Source organism: Sturnira hondurensis, unplaced genomic scaffold, assembly GCF_014824575.4.
Source record: "Sturnira hondurensis isolate 20B ecotype Veracruz unplaced genomic scaffold, ASM1482457v3 Scaffold0006849, whole genome shotgun sequence".
In the NCBI taxonomy this organism is placed as follows: domain Eukaryota; kingdom Metazoa; phylum Chordata; class Mammalia; order Chiroptera; family Phyllostomidae; genus Sturnira; species Sturnira hondurensis.
The window spans coordinates 3,249,290-3,271,227 of record NW_028079480.1 but is presented as its reverse complement, the minus strand read 5'-3'; the positions used below and the strand labels follow the sequence as shown (position 1 = coordinate 3,271,227).

The 21,938-nt window shown below is 39.9% G+C and overlaps 1 protein-coding gene across 3 annotated transcripts in view; it reads left to right on the top strand.

Annotated features, from left to right (window-relative positions):
- ENTPD1 (ectonucleoside triphosphate diphosphohydrolase 1) overlaps positions 1-21,938 on the top strand; it is a 102,401-nt gene that overhangs the window by 4,865 nt on the left and 75,598 nt on the right. Inside the window, exon 1 of one of the 3 annotated variants that reach the window (XM_037050859.1) lies at positions 21,365-21,503. The exons of the other annotated variants lie outside the window; for them this stretch is intronic. Coding sequence (XP_036906754.1) covers positions 21,464-21,503 — 40 coding nt within the window. The 5' untranslated portion in view covers positions 21,365-21,463. Of the gene's footprint in view, positions 1-21,364; positions 21,504-21,938 lie in introns of those variants that run through there. 3 annotated transcript variants of the gene reach the window in all.

The following is a 21,938-nucleotide window of genomic DNA, read 5'->3' as shown; positions in this document are numbered from 1 at the left end:
GGAGCTGGGGTTAGCAGGGACTCGGGGCTCTGAGACTGGGAGCAGCGTGCCTGGGGCATTATCCCCACCCTGTAGGAGTGAGCGGGAAACATCCCAGGTGCAAAGGAGGGAGAGAGGACTGACGGAATTTCCGTAGGTTTGAAAAAATGAAGGAATCATCAGAAAAAAGAAACTGTTGGAGAAAAGATGGGAGAAGTTGTCTGACATGCCTTTATCCTGCAGTTTTTGTGCTAGAATATCAAAATGACTTTAGAGACTCAGGAACAGTGGCAATACATTCCCTACAGAAAGAGGTGTTTCCTTTCAATTTATAGGGATAGTGTAGAGGTTTCTTCATATCTGTGAGGGTGTAAGTAATATGGCACATGTCCATTAAAGAAAACATCAAAACATACATTAGAGAAGAAAAGAAAAGAATCACTTATGACAATACTTTGGTGTATTTCCTTGCAAGTCCTTTTACTGAATACTATGCCTAGGCTGTTTCTGTCTTTCAGCAGTTACTTGAGTAGGACTTTGGAAAATTAGGAGGTGGCCTTGTGATCATTAGGCTGCGTGTATGTACAATTTGAAAGCCTGGCTCTTAGTGTAGCAGTGAAGCACAAGCACTTGTCATGTTATAGCATAGTCTTTGTTAGCATAATTTTCATAGTTACATCATTTATGTAAATGTTCTGTAAATATCCTGCTGTTATCGAACATTTGGGTTGTAGCCATTTCCTATAAACATCTTTGCGCGTGACGTTGTTCAGTATTTGGGTTGCAGACTCAGGACGGAGTCCCAGAAGCAGAATTACTGGGTCAAAAGCTGTAAATGTGTTTTGAAGATCTTAGTCACTTGACCGAGGTGCCATCCCTAAGATTGGATCCTTTGGCTTCCCATAGGCAGTTTCTGTTTTGCTTCATTTTTGACAGTTTCGGTGTTTTTGTTCTCGTTTTTAAAATAATTTTGTCTACTTTTATGTTGTTTTAATTTGTAGCTCTTTAATTACTAGAAATCTGATTTTTTACATAAATTCTTCTTTTGTATTTTGTCTGTTTATATCCCTTGTGTGTTTATTATTTATTTGGATTTTATGTTTTTAAATTAATTTATGTGAGCTTTTCATAAAATAAAGATATTCAAGTTTTTCTGCCATGTTTGAAATTGGTTCCCTGAATCTTCTCCTAGTATTTTATACAGAGACTTATAGCTAAGGATATATTCAATACATGTTTTATCTGTGGTGTTGGTGTTTTCAAAGTAGTTTGATATTGCATTTTTAATGTCTCTTTAACCCATGATAATAAATTTTTAAGTTCCAAGTAATTGTTATTTTTCAATTAACTTTTATTTTATTTCATGATAGAGAACATGACTTTATAGTTTCTGAAGCTTCTCATACACAAGCATATAGTGAATTTTTATAAATCTATGAACACTTGTGAATAAGATATAGTCTGTTTTTAAGATATAAAATTGGGTATTTATAAATCTACCCAGTCATTTCAATTATATGGCAATCCTTCTCCAACCATGACTTTCTTCTATGCAAAATTATAGTATATATGCATTTACTTTTGTATTCTTTTATTGATACCTGTGATAATTTCAGTGTCAGGAAAAAAATGAGATGTGAGTCATTTTTATAGTAGTTTATTAGAAAAGGAGGGGTAATGGAGAGTTGGGAATATAAAAGGAATGTAAAGTAGATACAGAAAGGAGTCTTAGGAAACAAGGTTTTGGGACAGATAAGAGAAGGTAAGATAAACTTCTCAGTTTATCTTACGCAGCTGGGCCTGGAATAGTTACATGCCTTTAAAAGTATGGAATGGGTGTGTGTGAAAATTACCAGTCCTTCCCCTCCCAAGTAACCATGGCAGACTCCAGGAGGCGGAGTCAGGAGGTAGGTCTGTTGGCAGGATTTGGGAGGTGGGGGTCAGAATTTCTGAACCATGAAATCAGAACAGTAATGCTCACTGGATACAGAATCAGACACATGCACAAAAAGACATCTGAAGTGATGTGTCACCAGCAAAATAATTTTTTAGACATTGCACTGAAAAGGTAGGGTAGGGAGGACCTGAAAAGTTTCCAGGGAACAAGCAAGGGTTGGTAAATAGAAATTAATAATGTGGTACTCATATTTTCTAATTTAAGCTGTATAAAATGTTGCTACCATATTTTGATTAATGCCCTTTTATTACTTTATTTTGCTAATCTTGGAAATAATCATGAAGAGTTTTTTGTGTATTTTCTTTCTCTTTCTTTTTTTTAAATTAAAAAAAATTGATTTTAGAGATATAGAGGTGGGGAGGGGGAAAGAGAGAGTGAGAGTGATTTGTTGTTCCACTTATTTACGCATTCAGTGGTTACTTCTTGTATGTACCCTGGCCGGCACATACAAGAACCTGCAATATTGGCGTATTGGGATGATGCTCTAACCAGCTGAGTGACCTGGCCAGTCCTTTGTTTTCTTCTTTTTTTGGTTGATATGGTAACTGGTAGTCTGCAAAGATTATAGCTCCTAATCCCAGATGTCTGAGTGTTACCCTTATATGGAAAAAGAAAAGGGTTTGGGATTCGATTAAACTAAGGATCTTGAACTGGGAGATTATTCTGGGTTATGCAGGTGGGCCCTAAATGCAGTCACAAATGTCCCTTTAGTTGGGAGGAAGAGAGAGACTTTTTTAAAATTGAGTTTGTCGTGGTGACATTGGTGACATTGGAAACAAAACCATGCAGGTTTCGGGTGTACAACTCAACAAAACATCATCTGCCCACTGCCAAAAGTAAAGTCTCTTACCACCCCCATTTGCTGTAGTATGAGGGTTTATTTCTGGACTTTCCGTTCTCTTCCACAATCCACAGGTCTATTCTTGTGTCAGTTCTACACTGTCTTGATTACCATGACTTTGTAGTGCTTTGAAATCAAGAAATATGAGCTTTCCAATTATGTCTTCTTTCTTCAAGATTGTTTTGACTATTATGGATCCCTTGAATTTGCATATGAATTTTAGGATCAGCTTGTCAATTTCTACCAAAAGATGTATCTTCTGTAAAATATTGACTTTAAAATCCAATTTTATTCTTTATTTTTATTGAGGAATTTAGTTCAAATTTATTTTAATGGCCATTCTTGTTTTATTCTCCTTAGTGTTTAATGTTTTCTCATATAATGCTCTTTGCTGTATAGACTCTGGACTTTTGGTTTTTTTAATACATATTTCTACAAAGCTGCAAAAAACAGACATTTTATTTTTATTCTTACCTATAGATATCTTAAATATTAAAAGAAAAACATTCCTGAACTTAAGTTTATCTTAATATCAGAATAATAAACATAGCAGCTTTTGACTCTGTTGTGAAAGATAAGAATTCAAGAGCTTCTGTTTCCTGTGTTTTCCTTTCTTATTTAAACTGATGTTATAAATTGCAATATCGAAAATTATTTTTTTAAGATTTTATTTATTTTATCTTTAGAGAGGAAAGAAAGGAGAGAAGGAGAGAAACATCAATGTATGGTTGCTTCTTGTGAGTCCCCTGCTGGGAACTGGCCTGCAACCCAGGCATGTGCCCTAACTGGGAATCAAACCGTGATCGTGTGGTTCGCAGGCCCACACTCAATTCACTGAGCTACACCAGCCAGGGCTGAAAATTATTTTTAACATATTCTATTGATTATGCTATTTACAGTTGCCCCATTTTTTTAATCCCCTTTGTTCCCCTCTGCCCTGCACATCCATACCGCTCCCCTGCCCCCAGCCACCAGTATTCCTCCACCCTTAGTTCATGTCCATGGGTCGTACATGTAAGTTCTCTGGCTTCTATATTTCCTATAGTATTCTTAACCTCCTTCTGTCTATTTTGTACCTACCATTTGTTTTTTATTCCCTATACCTTTTCCCCCATTCTTCCCTCTGCCCTTCCCTGCTGATAACCCTCCATGTGATCTCCATTTCAGTGATTCTGTTCCTGTTCCAGTTATTTGCTTAGTTTGTTTTTGTTTTTTTGGTTCAATTGTTGATAGTTGTGAGTTTGTTGTCATTTTACTGTTCATAGTTCTGATCTTCTTTTTCTTGGATAAGTCCCTTTAACATTTTATATAATAAGGGCTTGGTGATGAGGAACTCCTTTAACTCAACCTTATCTGGGAAGCACTTTATCTGCCCTTCCATTCTAAATGAAAGCTTTGCTGGATAGAGCAATCTTGGCTGTAGGTCCTTGCTTTTCATGACTTTAAATACTTCTTTCCAGGCCCTTCTTGCCTGCAAAGTTTCTTTTGAGAAATCAGCTGATAGTATTATGGGAACTGTTTTGTAGGTAACTGTCTCCTTTTCTCTTGCTGCTTTTAAGATTCTTTATCTTTAATCTTCGGTAATATAATTATGATGTACCCTGGTGTGTGCTTTTTTGAGTCTGACTTCTTTGGGACTCTGAGCTTCCTGGACTTCCTGGAAGTCTATTTCCTCTGCCAGAGTGGGGAAATTCTCCATTACTTGTTGAAATAAGTTTTCAATTTCTTGCTCTTCCTCTTCTCCTTCTGGTACCCCTATGATTTAGATGTTTAAACATTTAACATTGTCCTGGCGGTTCCTAAACCTCTCCTCATTTTTTTTTTGAATTCTTATTTCTTCATTCTGCTCTGATTGAATGTTTATTTCTTCCTTTTGTTCCAGATCATTGATTTGAGTCCCCGTTTCCTTCCCTTCTTCACTGTTGGTTCTCTATATATTTTCCTTTATTTCACTTTTCATAGTCTTCATTTTTCCCTCTATTTTGCCACCATACTCAGCGAATTCTGTGAACATTCTGATTACCAGTGTTTTGAAACCTGCATCTGATAGGTTGCAGATTTCTTCATCACTTAGTTATATTTTTGGAGTTTTGATCTATTCTTACATGTGGGCCGATTTTTGTCTCAGCATGCCTGTTACGTTGTAAAGGGCAGACCATAGGTGTTTGCCAGGGCGGAGCAACCCACATCACTGTGTTGTGGTGCTGTATGTGGGGTTGGGGGGCGGGATCCTAGAGGGAGCGAGCAATGCTGCTTGCTCAGCTCTTGGCCGACTTTCAGTCACTCTGCCTGCTACCCACAAGCAAATTGGGCTCTTCTGGTGCTAATTCCCAGGTGGGTGGGCTTGTGTATGTTCTAGGACCCTGTGGGTCTCTCCAATGAACTCTCCTGTGAGTTTGAGAGTTTCTCCCACTGCTGAAAACCCCACAGTTTTTACAGCCAGGGGTTTTGAGTATTTATTTCCCTGTGCTGAAATCCTGGGTGGTACAATCTGTCTCTCTCCCCAGTTGTTCTTTTCAACTATTCTGCACTCAAATGTGGAACCACCTTGTCCACCAGCCACCCCCTGGCTCGCCCTGGTCTGCCAGCCACTGCCTCACTCACCTGGTCCTCCAGCTGCAGCCTTGCCGTGTATCCTTTCCATCCAGGCTGCCCATCTCTGCCCCTCCTACCAGTGTGGATGAATGTTTCTTCTCCAGCTTCTTGGTTGTCAGACTTCCACACAGTTTGATTTTCTGGCAATACTGGTTAACTTTTGTTTTCAAATTTGTTGTTGCTCTTCTTTTGGTTGTGTGAGGAGGCAAAATGTATCTACCTATGTCTCCATCTTTGCCAGAAGTCTGAAAATTCTATTACTAATTTATTTCACAAGGCTTTAACTTTTTCTTTAGATATTAATAATCAAATGCACCACTCTATGCATTTAATTGATTTCAAAATAGTTCTTTTCTCACTATGTCTTTCCCCATTCTTGAGGTCTTAATTTTGGCTTCTTTCGTGATGATCTGATAAGAATATCAAAGTAATTTTTAGAAAGGTTATCAATATGGTAAGAGAGTGACAACTCATCTAAATACTCATCTAAATTTTATCTCCCTTAAGTAATTGGAGATACTCCTCTATTGTCTTGAGAATTTTGATTCTTTGAGGATAGCTTTTTTTGACCTGAATATCTTCTTTCCTTCCCTTCCTTTCCCTACCCTTCCCTTCCTTTCCCTTCCCTTTCCCTTCTCTCCCCTTCCTTTCTGTTCCCTTCCTCTTCCTCCCTCCCTCCCTCCTTCCCTCCCTCTGTCCTTTCCTTCCTTCCTCCCTCTCTTCCTATTCTTCATTTATTTTTCTTTGTATCCTGAGAATATTTTCCTAAGATTGTACTCTACTTTACCAATTACGTTTTCCACAATTATCTCCAGTATAAACTTTCATTCAATTACAGTGTTTTTAGTTTCCATGAAATCTTTTATCTTAGTTTGCTCTGTTCTCACAGCAACATCCTCATGTATCTAACAAAAAAGTAAACAAAGAAAGATTTCCCATTCTTTCCTGCATCATAGCTCTTTTGGAAGAAAGTTTTTCCTCTTTTATTCTTTCTACTTTGTTGCAAAATTTATTTAATCTCTGGCCTTATCCATGAAAGAAAAGAGATTATTTTTGTATGTGCATATAAATGAATGTGTATTTCACCATATTTTAAAAGGAGCTAAGGAAGCTTTAGGGAGAGCCATTGCCCCCCAGTGTTAGCGGGTTGGAATGCAGGGTCTGCCTTTGGCTCCCCCAGATTCTGTTTGCATCCTAGAATAGAATCACCAACTGCTTGATTTGCCTTCTATTGAAAGACAACCTTCCCGCCAGAAAAGCTCATTCAGATGTGAGAAAGACAAAAGTCCTATCATCATATAATCATGTTTCAGAGGATAGAGGGGCTAGTCAGAATTTGGTCAATATTATTTTCCAGAGACAGAATTATGTTCAGGAAGCACCCTTCTTTGGTCCCATTTTCCTGCTTTTGCTCCTTCCTCACTGAGAGCAAGCCTCTATTGAACTGGGGAGTGAGCTCCTGTTTCATTTAGAACCTTGCCCAAGTAATGCCTTTTGTAGGAGATCACTTGTAAAGCTTCTTTATACTCATGGTGGACACATAGCTGCCAGTTTAGAGGCAACAAGCAATACCCAAAGAGATAAAACAAAGAAAGACTAAACAGCAAACCCAAGATTTCCCAAAGACTTCCCATTCCACTGTGTTGTTCTTTCCCACAGTGGACTTTTGTTGTTCCCAGGTTAATGGGCGTTGGAAGGGCCAACGAAGTCCTCTATTTACTTGGCCCTGGTCATGCTGTTCTGTCTCAGAAGAGGTGATACTTGCTATCAGTGCCATTTCTTAATTATAATTGGGGAAAAACTCATTTCTTTTAGGATACAAATGTAGATTTTCATAAGAATGTGGGAGAGCATGGCAAAGTATTTTCATTTATGCTATCATTATACATAAGATTTGGCTTTGTGTGACTGGTGTTAGTCTAGGGAATGAACCAAGAAGTTAGTGAGCAATAGGGAGAGACAAGTATTGGGCTCCTGCAATAGTCCAGTAGGTGAGAGATGATGGGGACCTTCGTCTAAGGCATTAAATAGTGGATGGGTGGGAGGGGCTGGATTTAGACACTGTTTCCAAGGTAGAGTGTGAGTTAGAGGGCTAGGTGGTTTGTTGGGAGGGAAAGAGAGGAAGGTGTCAGGATGTCTTCAGGTTTAGATTTGGATGGCTTGGTCAATAAATGTTTGTATGTAAGGCCGGGAATGGTGGAAGAGAGTAGATTTGAGCAGGGAGGAGGGAGATTAGTTCACCCTAGCACGTGCTAGATATGAACACTTATACATTAAGGAAGAGATCTTAAGTTGGTTGCTAGAAATTTGGGTCCAGAGCTTGGAGAGGTCTGTCAGAAGTTGAGAGATAATGGAAGTTGGGGTTGGAGCATGGAGTCAGTGGTTAAAAGTGTGGGTATAAATAAGTCACCCTGGAAAGGGCAGAGAATCAAAGCAATGAGGATGAAGAATGGGACCTAAGGAAACACCAATATTAATAAAGGGATGGGAAGAGAAAGAATTTAAGAAAAGAGATTCAGAAGGGATGCCTTAAAAGGTAGTTTCTCAAGAAAGCCAAGGAGAGAGTCTGAATCTTGTAGTCAAGGGAGAGGGCGTTTTGAGAACCATACCAAGAAGTGCCAGAATTGCAGGCTAGGCAAGAAAGAAAATGAGAATAGGTATTCATTTTCTCCCCTTCCAGCATACCCCCTCCTGCTGTCTGTCCCTGCCCCACAGTGTAAATAATGGGTTTGGGAATTGGAGTGTATTTTATAATGTTTCCTACCCACAGTCTGTACTCTCCTCTGCAAATGAAAAAACCTCTAATGGTACCTTTCACAGAGGAAGAACTACAGTGATTGGGTTTGAAAATTTGGTGCTTATAACTGTCCTCAGTGAAAACAGATTTAGTCGAATATTTAGTCATATTAAGAGGTTTAAGAGCACATGTTAAGAAAGCAGGAACAGTGAGTTGGTGGAGGGCAGGAGAGAGCCGACTTGTGGGATGAGTTGCATCGAGGGAAGAATGTGAAAGCTGGAGTGAACTTGCTTTTGTTTGATGGAGAAGAGCCAGCAGAATGGAGATGGACTCTTTCATTCAACAAATATTTGTTGAGCAAAGAATATGTCAAGCCACTTTTTGAGCCACTGAGAATACAGCAGGAGATAAAACAAAATTTTTAACCACCTGGGGCCTATGTTCTGGGGTGGGGGGTGAGGGGAGACATACAATAAGCCCCCCCCCAAAAGGAAAATGTGTGGTATATTATGTGATGATAAGTACTAAGGAGAAAATTAAAGCAGGGAAGGGAAAATAAGAAATGTTGGGAGATTACAATTTTAGATAGGATGGTAAGATAGAAGGTGCTTTTGAAGGAAGACCTTAAAGAGGGGAAGAAGTGACTATCTCCAGGAAGAACATTCCGGGCAAGCAAGTACAAAGTCCTAAAGAGGAATTAGGTGTTTAAGGAACAGCAAAGAAGCCAGTGTGGCTGGGTGGGAGAGAGCAAGGAAGTAAGAGCTGAGAGGTGGGTTTGGCCTAAACAGATCTTTCAGTGCCTTGCAGGCCGTTGTTTAACCTTTGCTTTTACCTATAGTGAAATAGGAAATCATCCTAGGTTTTGAGCAGAGGAGTGACTTGATCCAATTCACATTTTGATAGGATTACTCTAGCTGCTATATAAAGAATACACAGAAAGGAAGCAAGGGCAGAATGGGAGAGACTAGTTGGGAGAGAACTTTTATAATAAAGGTGAGAGATGATTGTATCCAGTTCTGGGTGGTAGCAGTAGAAGTGATTGGATTTTGGATCTATTCTGAAGACAGAGCCAACAGTATTTTTTGATGAATTCGGCTGGGAAACAGGAAAGAGGAAGCTGATCCTAGACTTTTGGGCCTCACAAGAAACTAAAAGGGTGAAGTTGCCTTGAGCTGAGGTGGAAAAGGCTGTAGGAGGGACAGGTTTGCATGGGAAGATCAGGATCTTGATTTAGATGTGTTAAGTTTGATAAGAAATGTCTGTTTGATAAGAAATGCCTATTTGACATGGAGATTTTGAATTCAGCAGATGAATATGGAGTTCAGGGGAGAAGACTGGACTGAAATACAAATTTTGGTCATTGGGTAGTGTTTAGACTCAGTGAAACTGGATTTCAATGTAGTAAGACTGGATGAGAGCACCAAAGGAATGAGTGTAGAGATAGAAAAGAAATTTCAAGGACTGAGCCTTGGATGCCCGCACCCTAAAGGCTGGGGACAAGAGGAGACACCATCTTGGAAGATTGAAAAAGTGTGTGTATGTGTGTGTGTGTGTGTGTGTGCGTGTGTGGTGTGTGTGTTGGAGTCACGGACAGGGAATAAACTAGGAGAGTATGGTTCTGGGAGCCAACTAAAGAGTATTTCATGAAGAGGAAGTGGTCATCTGAATCTATTGCTCAGATCATGGGTTAAATCAGGTGACACTGACTATCGAATTTAGCACAGTGGAGGTCCATGGTGGTGCTGATAGGAGCATTTTTGGTGCTGTGCTGGGAGCAAAGTTCTCACTGGAGTTAATCCTATTGCTTCTGCTTCCTTCCATTTCCCAGCTCCTTGTCCCCTCCCTGAATTAAGGAGAAATAAGTGATGTCTGAAAAACATGACTGAGTGTGAGGTTCCTCAAAGGAAATTCAGAGTCATGGTACCAGAAAAAGGGGAAATGAACTCTTGGGCAGACAATACAGCATATGTTCACTTCAGCTAGAAATCGCCTGTTTCTGTCCTGTGTATCCTCTTTACGGCCTCTACCATCAGCTAGCTGTAAACTGTTCTAGGAATGGAAACTTTTATAGGAAGGTATAAAATCTGCTGCTAGAAAACCATCCAGAATGCAGACATTTTCTGTGAAAGAAAAGCCAGGATCCCTAGGGCCAGAAAGTGTGGTTTTTACAAAAGTGTCTTTCCAGTGAGTCACTCCAGGATTCAGACTGTGAAGACAGCTGCAGACTCCAGGCCCCTACCTGCTGTTGCGTTCCCCAGACTTGCCTCATGGCTTCAGAGGGTATATCCATTTGCAAAACCCAATGATTTGGAAGACTTTGCACTTTAAGGGAGAACTTGGGTAGGCTAGGAGTGGGAAATCACAGTTTAGATGTGGTCTAGGCATCCCTGCATTTGGCATTTCAAAAGGACTCAGTAAAGGTTAGTGCTGGAAGAAACTTGAGTCTTCTCAAATCTCTTCATTGAAGTAAAATTAATTTTATGTGCTACCTTAAAATTACATAAATAATACATTTATTGTAAAAATTTGGAGTGTATAGAAAGCAAATAAGAAAAATAAAAAGTCTCTGTAAGTTCACTACTCACAATTCTTTGTTAGGTAACTTAATTCTTTGTTATGTAACTTCCCAACTTTTATCTTATCTTCCTCTCTCTCCTCCTTTTTATTGTTTGTTGTTATTATTTGGATTCTAAAAATTAGGGGTCATGTTATGTGTACCAATTGCAGTCATCTAGTTTACCTTATCGTTTGTCATGACAATCGAATGGCTTTTTCCATATAATTTCTACTTGCTGCAGACAGTACATCATTTGAACATATACAATATATTTAACTATTTCCTTTTGTGGGACATATAGGAAATTTCCAAATATTTTACTGTTATAAATAACTGCCTGTGGATTGATCTCCGCGTATGTGTTTGAAGATTTCTTTAGGATAAATTCCTAAAAGTAGAATTCCCAAGTTGCTTTCCAAATTACAGTAGTATGTGAGTGACAGAAACACTGAAGTCCTGAGTTGGGAAGGAACGCACCCAATTTGTCCAGCTGGTTGGTGGCTGCCTTTTAAAGGCCCCCTTTCTCGACACCACACTTCCAGTTACATTTAAGCCTCTTGTTATTCATGTCCTGTAGGACTCCTTGGACCTTGATGACCTGCTATTATTTTTCCTGCAAAGTAAATGGCTCCCACTCATGCTAGGCTAGTTCTCTAACTCATCTGTGGGGATTAATCTAAACAATAATCTAAGCGGTTTTTTTTTTTTCATGAGAGAAAATGGTGTGTCTCAGATGCCTTTCCCCTTCAGGGCTGTAAATGTTTCCAGCATTGTTAGTCAAGCACCATCACCCACTGGGTATTTCCTCATCCACTTAAAGTATTTCTGAAGTTTCTCTAACTTCTTTTTAATTTTACTTGTTATATGTTTTCTCTCTAAAATCCTACTTCACAGTGGCAGTTCTCTATAGGAAGGCCATCTTTCAGGGGACCCCAGTGATGGGGTCCCCATCACACCCTGGTGTGATTCACTTTGACTCGTCCCGGCCCATCCAATCAGGTCGGCAATGTAGAGAAGGGGATGAAGAAACTTTCCTCTACCCTTCTAGTTCCTTCCAACTGGTCTTATAACTAAATCAACAAGAGCCACATTAACAGGAGAAAATAACCACGTTTAATTACATATGAATATATGGGAACCTCACATACATAAAAGAGTCAGAGAGCTGGCATACATGAGACGTGCAGACAGAAAGTTAAAATGGGTTTTATATGGCGTTCTGAGCTAAGGAGGAAATAAGGCATAGCAGGGCTTCAGAAGGGGGAAATGTCATTCTCAGGATGATAAGAGCAGATGTTCAGTTCAGTAATTATATACTTGCTTTGCCCTATACATAGGTCACAAAAAGCTATCTCTGGTGATAACTCCTAATAGGAAAGGCCCCTAATTTAGATTCTTTAAGGGAGAGGTAAAAGTTTCTTGTGAATCCTCAGGGTCTCAACTGCCTTTAGCTCAAAATAATTCACACACCGAAATGGTGCGCCCTGCGGAGGCCTGTTCCGCACTCCTTCGGTAGAAGCACAGCAGGGTCTTGCCGTTAGAGCAGGTTGTACTGACAGCTCTTCCGTAACTGAGAAGCTTTTCAAAGGCAATGGCAATCTGGCCCATTCTTTACCTGCAACTCCTTTTCCAATTTTACAAATATATTTCTTAGTCTGAGCCATTTGAAATGGACAGTTGTGTAAGTCACAAACTGTCAAGTATTGGCAATGTCTTATGATTCATCCTAATATGTAAAATGATCCCACGTGTCAAGACTATGCTATAGAAAACATCCCAGTTTATCCTCAAGATAAATTTTGGAGGCTCTGCTATGATTCCCAAGCACCCATTGCATCATGTATTTCTCACATAATGCAAGGCAAAGCTTTTTATTTAAAAATGTCCATTGTTGCTGAAAAAAATGGAGGGAATTAATATTCCCAAATTGTTGGTGAGAGTCCAAGCAGTAAACTTTCCCAGAGGAAAGTTTGGTTGTAATTATTTTAAGCCTTAAAAATATCTGCACTCTGAACCAGCACATCTACTGTGAGCACACACCCTAAGTAAAGCGGCCGGTGTCTGCATCGATGGATCGCGGCTTATTTATTAGAACACTGTTTGTAATACCAAACAATTGGACATAACCTAAACTAATATGTATATCCACATATGAAACAATAATCAAATAATGTAAAAGAATTTCCAAGGACAAGAGAAATAAGCATTGTCAAGAGAAAAACAAGCTATAAAGTTGAACAACCAAGACCCCTTGTGTCAAAAAAATTTACCATAATAAAGGTAGACATCAACTACGCACAGGGGGAAGACCTGCAAGGTATACAGTGAAATACTGAAAAGATTATTCATGGGTGATCAAAAGAGAGGGCATTTTATTTTTCCTCTTTTATGCTTTAATGTATTTTCCAAATTTTTAACATTGAGCATGCAATAATTCTGCAATTATAAATTAATTTTATTTAGAAATTTCTAACATGGGAAATGTTAATGTTAGGTGGAAATTAATTGACTAGTAAAAAATGAAGCATGTTTCAAAGGAATATGTGAAATATAGCAAATTGCCTGTTAGTGCTATTTTTAATTTCCAAATAAAATTTGCCTGTTAATTTCCCCTAAGTCTACAAATATGTCTTCTTGCTTTCTGAAAGCCAGTGCTATAACAGAATATTTAAAAGTGAGATGTGAATAACCCAGAAAAAAAATCCCAAAGAAATAGACAGTACACCTGAATTTGAAATAACAAAAGCAGGTCAAAATAAGAATGAAACTGGAATGAGGAAATCATCATCTTGGATTAAAAAAAGAACATGTGCTTACAACACTGAAAATTGATAAACTCTTAGAATATCAACTTAGTAAGATTGGCATCGTTTCTCCTTACTCTGCCCTGTAAATGAAGTTTTCCAGCAATAACGACAGCTCCACTAGGAGACACGGAATTAAATAACAGTCTCAAAGCAGAGCAGACCTTGATAATCATGGCGGAATTTTTCTTTTTTAAAAAGATCAATATTATCATTTACCAATGCAATACATGCATATACAGGGTGGGGCAAAGGAGGTTTACAGTTGTGAGAGTACGTGAAAGAGTTTATTGTATTATTATTTATTAATGATTGTATTTTCCCTACGAACATCTGTAAACCTACTTTTGACCCACCCTGTCATTAAAAGTCGAGCTCATAAGTCATAATAAAGAACTACCTTTGCCTATCCCATCACTTTTTGCCTTATGTCTATGCTTAAGTCTTATTCTCCAGAGTAGCCGCTTTTAATCTTTTTAGGATTTCTTCTGGTATTCGTGCTCACACTGCTAATTTAGATGTTACTTGTTCCTTTCATATTGTTGCAGCTGAGTACATTTTAACATTCCCCCAGGGGCTGCCCTCTCCACACCACCCCTATGTAGTGGTATCACAATTTTTAGTTAAATCGATACCCAGTGTTTGTTTACCTTACCATGTCTGGGTAAGTATTGTTTGTGCCTCAGATTTCTTTTCCTGTATGACTTTTTATTTTTACTGGCATTATTAATAAGGCCTCATTTCTTCCTCTGCTTAGTTTTCTATGTCTCTATTAATTCTGTTCTGTAAATCATTCAGTATAATTTCTTACATAGTCAGTACTCTTTTCTTTTTCATCCCTCTTCTTTTCCCATTTTTCTATTCTTCTTAAAACTCCTCTCTAAATTTATTGTTTTGTCCTGGCTGCTTTCCTGGTCTGCTGCATAGTCGTCTTCCTGGGCTTTCCGTGATCTTTCTTGTGTGCTGATTCCCAGTTTGTATAATATCTCTTCCTCTTTCTAGGTTCACTACCTCATTTGGGTGGAACACATCCTCCAGTCCCTTCCTGAGAACAGGTGCACGAGAGTAAAAATGAAGAGGCCTTTGTGTGTTTTGTGGCCTTTCTCCAGTCTTGTAAGACACATAAAGTCCAGTGCTATTCTTAGTCCCGACTATTTTTTTGGTCACTTGTTTCTCCCACCATACTGTTTCCAGGAAGCATTTAGGATTTGTTTCTTTACCTGTTACCTACTAACAATTTATGCTGATGTACTTTGGTTGGAGTTTATTTTCATCTGTTGTGTTGAGTGTTCTGTTCCTTGCATCTGGCGACAGATTTTTCAGTTTGGGGAAATTTTCTCATGTGGTTTCTTTGACAATTTCCCTTTTCCCAGTTTCCTCTGTCCTCTCTTTCTGGAAGGACTATCAGTCAAATGTCCCTCTTATATTAAAATTTGAATTTATTTTGTTTTCTCTCCATACTCCCTGACAGCTGGCTCTCCCTTCTGGGATATTTCTTCAGCTTTACCTTTCAACTCATATATTAAAATGTATTTCAGATATTATAGTTTAAATTTCTAAACACTTGTTTTTATTTTTTGGTGTTTTCTTTAGACAAAATTGTAGACTCTCTTGGTCTCAGGTGCGGTATATTCTCGTCTTTCTGAGAACAGTAATTGAAGTTTTCTTCACTGTTTTCTATGCTTCAGTGTTGTTTTCATTTCTGTCTTTCATGTTAAAGACTTTTTCACATTCTATGATCTTCACACAGTTCTAACAGGTTAATATTATTTTTCCCTCATTTTGTAGTTAATGGGTTTTAGATAGTATATCATTGTTTTATTTTATTTTTTTACCACAAAAGCCTGAAAAAGTTATCATGGACCAGCCAGATCCGTAGTCCAGCTTCTTGGTCACGTTGGATTCTCTCCACGAAGTCTCTTCTTACCCTCCAATACTTTACCCCCCCAACCCCCAGAGACAGCTGTCTTACCATCTTAAACAGCTCTGTTAAAGAGATCTGATCTTTTAAATGTGTAATGGGATTATTTCTGCTTCCCTGCACCTTCCCTCTGCCGTTAGCACTACTGGCTCTGCCCCCTGGGCCACAGAGATGGACCAAATCTAAGTCCCCAGGAGATCATTCCTCACATGTTTGAAAGGACATTGTCATGACTCTTCCATGTCTGCCGTCCCTAGCCTGAGGAGGCCTAGGCTCTCCTCCTGTATTTCACTCTTTTGTCAAGCCCTACCTACTTAACATTTTGGAATGCTTAGAAGGAGCTCCTCACTGTTAAGGTCTCACCAAGCGTGGTGTCTATAACTTAATACAGAGACCACATATGCTTTGGAGACAGCCTTGAAGGGGATGCTGTCATTTTATTAATGTGTCTTATGATTAGTTTACTTTTAACCTTGGGAGTTTCGCATACTCTTACATCTTTCCTAATCGGTGGTCGTTTTGGTAAGTTTCTCACAAATTTTAATTTCGAGGACGGGGGGCTGCGTACTTCTGCTCACTTCCTTTTTAATTAGGGTTGTGAGTGTGTTGTCTTCGTTGTTTACTGCTCTGTTTGACCTCCTTTCAGGACCTCTTGCAGTTGACCTTAGTAACCCCAAAGGGATGTATTAAGGTAATATTGAAAAACAAAAAGATCTTGTTAATGAAATGTGCGTAAATAAGAACATATACGCATATTTGAAAAGGGAAATACAGTGTAAATGAGGGTTTTCCAGGCACCATATTGAGTACTTTGCACACATGACCTCATTTGAGTGGTGAACTACTGTTCCTCCCATGTTGGAGGTGAGGAAGCAAGGCCAAGGCCATGCAACTAGGAGGCCAAAGGTATGAAGATCTAGAAATGCCAGAGTTGGGACTTACAGAAGTGAAGCTCCCACATTCCCTTTTGTGCTAATTAAGCTGATACTGTTGAATGTAATTATCTTCTACAGTTGACTCTTGAATAACACTGGGGTTAGAGGCACTGACCCCCTTGCCCTCCCACAAAGTCAAAAGTCCCTCACAAGCTAACCTGTCCCTTGATATCTGTGAGGGATTGGTTCTAGGGCCGCGCCACTCCCTCCCCACCATGGATAAGAATATCTGAGCTCAAGGACCTCATATAAAGTGGCACAGAACAGTGCATACATATAATCTACTGCATCTTTCTCTTTTCTTTAACAGAGCATACCAGACATAAAAACTTCCCCTTGCTCAGCGAAGGTGATAATATTGACATTTTGAATACTAATTTTTGTGGTTCTTTAAGAGCAAGGATTAAATCTTATTCATATTTACATATACAGTACCAGGCACATTCCAGGTAATCTGTGATTCAAATCAGTGCAGGCATGAATATATGAATAAATAATGAATGAATGAATGAAATTGTAAGACAGCAATGACTACTAAAACATTTAAGTCTATTAAAGTTATTAGACCTATTTACCTCTACACTGAATCCTCAATAGATTGCTTTGTTTTATGAGTTCATATGTCTGCTCTTTGTAATTTTTTCCCTTCCTCACTGTCAATGTTCTAAATGGAACATCTGTAGACATGAAATGTGCCTGAAGCTCTTTGCAGATGGGAGAGGGTAAAAGGAAGTTACCCTAGGTAGATCATTGTGGCCAAAGGAGAGTAATAAACTCATATTTGATCCAGTCCATGGCTATATTCAAGGGCTTTGATCTGGGGCGTGGGTTGCAGCTGTAGGAGCATCTGGGGAATATATTCTTGCTCTCTGGCCAAGTCATTGGACAGGGAGGCTTGTCCTATGAGCACCGGGAAGACGCTGGAAACACATTGGAAACAGACCAGATCCTACAGGAAAGGAGTGGACTGAAACCAGTAGAGGGAGTCAGCCCCCTACCAATTTAGTCGACATTTGCAGTCAGGCTCGAGTGCTAGGGTGAAAATGAAATGAGAACCAGGACCTGGGTAGCTAGGCAGACTGTCACACACTCTGGGACAGATCTAGCTAAGGAGGTTTGCCCAGATTCTCCCAAAGAGTGGGTTAAATTCCTTCCAGGATACTTGTTCCCAGGCATGGGAGCAATCATGGGTTTTCTGATGTTCTTCCACTAGGGCAAAGATGTTTTTATAACACCTGAGATATTAAGTCGAGTTGATACTCGGGAGACAAATCTATTATGTCTTCACCAGGGCAGGACAAAGCTGGACAGGAGCAAAAAAAAAAAAAAAAGAACAAGCTGCTGAAGGAAATTCTGTGAATAGAAGCTTCATTCTCGTCTTTAAACCTTCCACCCTCCAGTTTGTTAGTGTCTCTGTGAAAACCCACTGCTCTGAACTGAAGACAGTACGGCAGAGACAGTGCTGTAAAGAAAGGCACTGGTCTGCAGGGGTCCATAAAGGACTTACGTTGTGCCGAGCCCTGTGCTAAGTACTAGGCTTTTACTACTCCATCTACCCCTAAAACAACCCTGTTGACTAATCAACATGTAGAGCATTTTCATCACTCCAAAAAGTTCCCTCATGATTCAGTACATATTTATTTATTTATTTTTTAGTTGATTTATTGAATGGAAAGCTGAAAATCACTTTATGGGTAGTACATTTTCATTCTGCATTACATTGGAAGTGAGATTTTGACAAACTAGGTGGGTGAGCATGTCCAGAATGGGAAAATATTCAGAGAACATGTCCAATAAGGAACATGTGTCAACGGAGACAGTGACATGAATGTGACTTGTACTACTACGACAGTTGGAAGAAAAAAATTAGTTGAAGTATTTTAAAGACTACCAAATATTGCAGGAACGAGCCATTTGGAAAGTCCAGCTATGAGCAGGAAGGATGTGAAGGAGGAAGAGAGAGAGTATTTTCTGTTCCCTTAGTGACTCTATCTTGCACTAGTTTGTCTCCATTCTTCCTGTTTTGTTTTGGGGTTTTTTTTTGCCAGTCTTGCCATTGTTTTATCTATTTCCGAATTGATTCTCTAAAAGCCCTACGACTGCTTTCTAACCCCCCACTTCTCTGTACCGCAAGTCCTGTTAGTTCCAGGATTCCTGGGTGATAGAGGGAATGGTGGGGTGTCTAGGATAGAAAGACATGGGGCTAGAAGTGGAAGCCTCGGTTGAATTATATACCAGACCACGCACAGGTTGGGCAAGTTTCCTCGCTCTTTAGTCTCAGTTTTCACTTCCCTGCAAAATGGGATTGTGTGTGTGTGTGCAAATGTGTACATGTAGCCTCTGTTGACTCAAGGAGTTTCTCTGAGCCTCAAACAGCAGAGTGGACATAAATGTGTTTGCAAACTGTTGTCAAGTCTATCAAAATATAAAGTTTGTTTTTTTCAAAATGTAAAGTTTTATGAGCAGCACTATTACTACTGTAACACGGCCATTTGCTAGCCTCCATTTAATTTGGAAGCTCCCTAATTCACAACGATTTGTATGGTGGAGTCATTACTGTGTTGGAGCCTTAAATGGAGACTTTATCCCGGATTTCTGAAAGGCCATCCACCCCACAGTCACATGAGAACAGAAAGTAAATCTTGTTTGCTAATTGGTTTCAAGTATTGTCAGCTTCAAATGGAGGTCTCTGGGGGTCCTTGGCTGGCATAGCAGGGGGCATTTGAAAGGAAAAAGGCTAAACCTTGACTAGACCTCAGAGCAGATGTGTACTCTTCTCTTTGCTACTCCTTTTCTTAAAAAAACAAAAACAGATTCTACTGTTAGGGTGCATGTGAGCCTATGTGTATCAGCTTGTTTTCATTCATTTTCCGAAAGTTTTCTTTTGCTTGTTTTCTTTTAAAGATGTAATAATCTAACACCCCAATTTTTATATTATCTTTTATTTTAAGACTTTCACAAAATTCCTAGAAGTTTTGCTCAAGTAGTGTTATACCTTCTCTATTTCACAGGTATGCACGGAAAACCAATATCCATTTATATTCTTACTGGCATTTTGATGGCAGGAAAACATGTCTGAGCTTATTTTAGAAAAAAGTCCCATGGCAGAAAGAATAACAAATATTTGTGGTTGCCTTGGGAACTCAGCTTCTAGATATTACTGATTATGGAAAGGAGGAACGAACTTGGAGATAACACATTTTGGTGACTAGTAGAACAACAGGAGGCCTGCAAAGAAGGGTGGAACGAGAGAGAAAATCTATGTAAAAATATAAGTTCCTGGTCAAATGTTTTCTTTTTGTCTGTTTTTCATTACTATATCCTGCCTTCCTAAGGAAATAATATGGTGGGATGCTTTGTATAACCAAGTGATTTTCTTGTTCAGCTTTTTTGTTCTTGTAGCAGTAAAGATCAGGATAGCCCTTTGACCATTTGCCAAATTAGTCATAAGTGTTTCAAAGGGAAGAAACACTGAAGCCAGGAAACCTGCTCTCTGTATTCCTGGATCTTTCTTGGAATAGCCCATCCTCAGAATACACAGGCTTCATGGGAGCACTAACAATGTCTCTGTGGCTTGCTGCTAGCATTTCCAGCAGACTCAGCAGCAGCTCGTGGCTCTGGTCAACTTCAAAGATGTAGGAACTCCTATGAGTTCTGATATCTTGTTTAGAGATTGGAGGTAATTGCAGGTCTGGAAGAAGATTCTGGCTTTGTTCCCAGTCACCCTAAGACCTTGGTGGACCTGGAACCTGGAAGTTATGGGGGTCAACACTTCCATGGCCTTCTGAGATGCATGCTGCATCTGACTTGCTGGTCCCTCAGGAAGCATTTGGTGTACACCCAGAACACTGTTGGAAAGCACCCCTGGGCCTCATTGCTCCTTCCTCTGGGGCTGGCAGACAATAAAGAAGGAGGGAGAAAGTTATTTGTTGGAGGAGGAAGTAAAGCTGGAGGCTGGGGTTGGCAGTAGGGTTTAAGCATCAAGGTCTGTAAGGCTCCAAGGCTCTTGCCACTCCATTCCACCAGGACAAGATCATAGTGGGGTGTGTTGCAGGGAGTTTGAACCCAAGGAGTGTATATATATATATATATATATATATATATATATATATATATGAGGCACAGATAACAATGACTGGGCTCAGTTTCCTGAGGTGATAAGGATTGACAGGCCCACATGTAAAAGTGAAGAAACACAGGTAACATTCTACTGCTGCATATCAGCTGGAGTGGGAGGCCTTTTGTGAGGGCATAACGTCAAATCACATGACTGGACAGCTACTGTGGACATCTATCTGATCACCCTTCCAGTGTAAAAACTCAGCTCCTCTCTGACTCTGTACTCTCTCTGCAACTCCTGATGGAGTGGCTGGACCATTCTCCTCTGTTGTCACAGACTATATTCGAGAGGGTCCTTTGACTTCCCCCCAAAAGGAGGTACAGCAGAATGTTCAAGTGTTTGGATGAACCAACCTTCTGATCCTAGTTCTGCCTCTTACCAGCTGTAGAGCCTCAGTCAGGTGACTTAACTTCTCTGAAGGTCAGTTTTCCCACCCCTACAATGGAATTTATGTTTAGTACTTGGTTTAGAGCTTTGTGATGAGTATTAAATGAGATGATGCAAGTCCAGCCCAGGCTTTGGTTGAAGCAGCAGTTGCTGGAATAATTGTGGCCATGATCATAAGGTCACACAGGACATGAAGGTCAGCCACAAAACCCAACCTAGCAACTTGTGAGGCAAATTTTCTCAGAAGATGGCTCTGTAAACTGGCCACACTTGGCTGAAGGAAGTGGATAGGAGGCTAGGTTGAGGGGTAGGGGGTATAGAAGAGAGAAGAGTTAAAAGTGAGTGTCAGTTCTTCTTAATAATTAAGAGAATAGAGTCCCCAGAATCAGACAGGCTTGTGTTCCAGCTCTGCACTTTCTATATGACCATGAGCATATCACGCAACTTTCTGATCCCTGGTTTCTTCAAGTGCAAATGCGTTAATGATAGCTACAGTGTTGTGAGGGTTTCATGAATAATGCATGTAAAGTGCTTAGCACAGTGCCTGGTACCCAGCTGGCAAGCGAACAACAGATGATGATGATGAGGGTGATTGTGAGGATGGCGGTTTTCCTGGTCTAGAGTACTGCAATGCTGCTCTTTTCATCTGATGAGGTAGGGAGGAGACAGGGTGAGTAACTACCCTGTTACTGGGTGCTGGCGAAGTGGATATGTTGTTGTCCAGGGCCTCATTTCTGAGCTTCTCTTCTGCCTTTTGACTCTAGGTCCTTCTGCCCTGTTGCCCAGTGCCCGGGTGCTGCCTGAAGCCCTTTGCTCCCCAACCATCCCAAGGGGTGGTATGCCCCTGCCTGTCCTGTCCTGTGTCCGAACTCCTGTTCTTTCTGTTTAGCTTTGTTGCAGCTGGGGTTTGGGGAACACAGTCCATCTCAACAATTCACTCTAAGGTGTGAAGGACCACACAACTTTCTTTCACTTTTAAGGCCATCAGAGGTATTTCTTATTTAATTCCCTCAAACTGGAAATTAGTAGAGTGAGGAGCCATGGAGGATAGAGGGGACTTCGAGCCCAAGGACTTCCATATTGCCCTGAAAGGAACCTGCAAGGC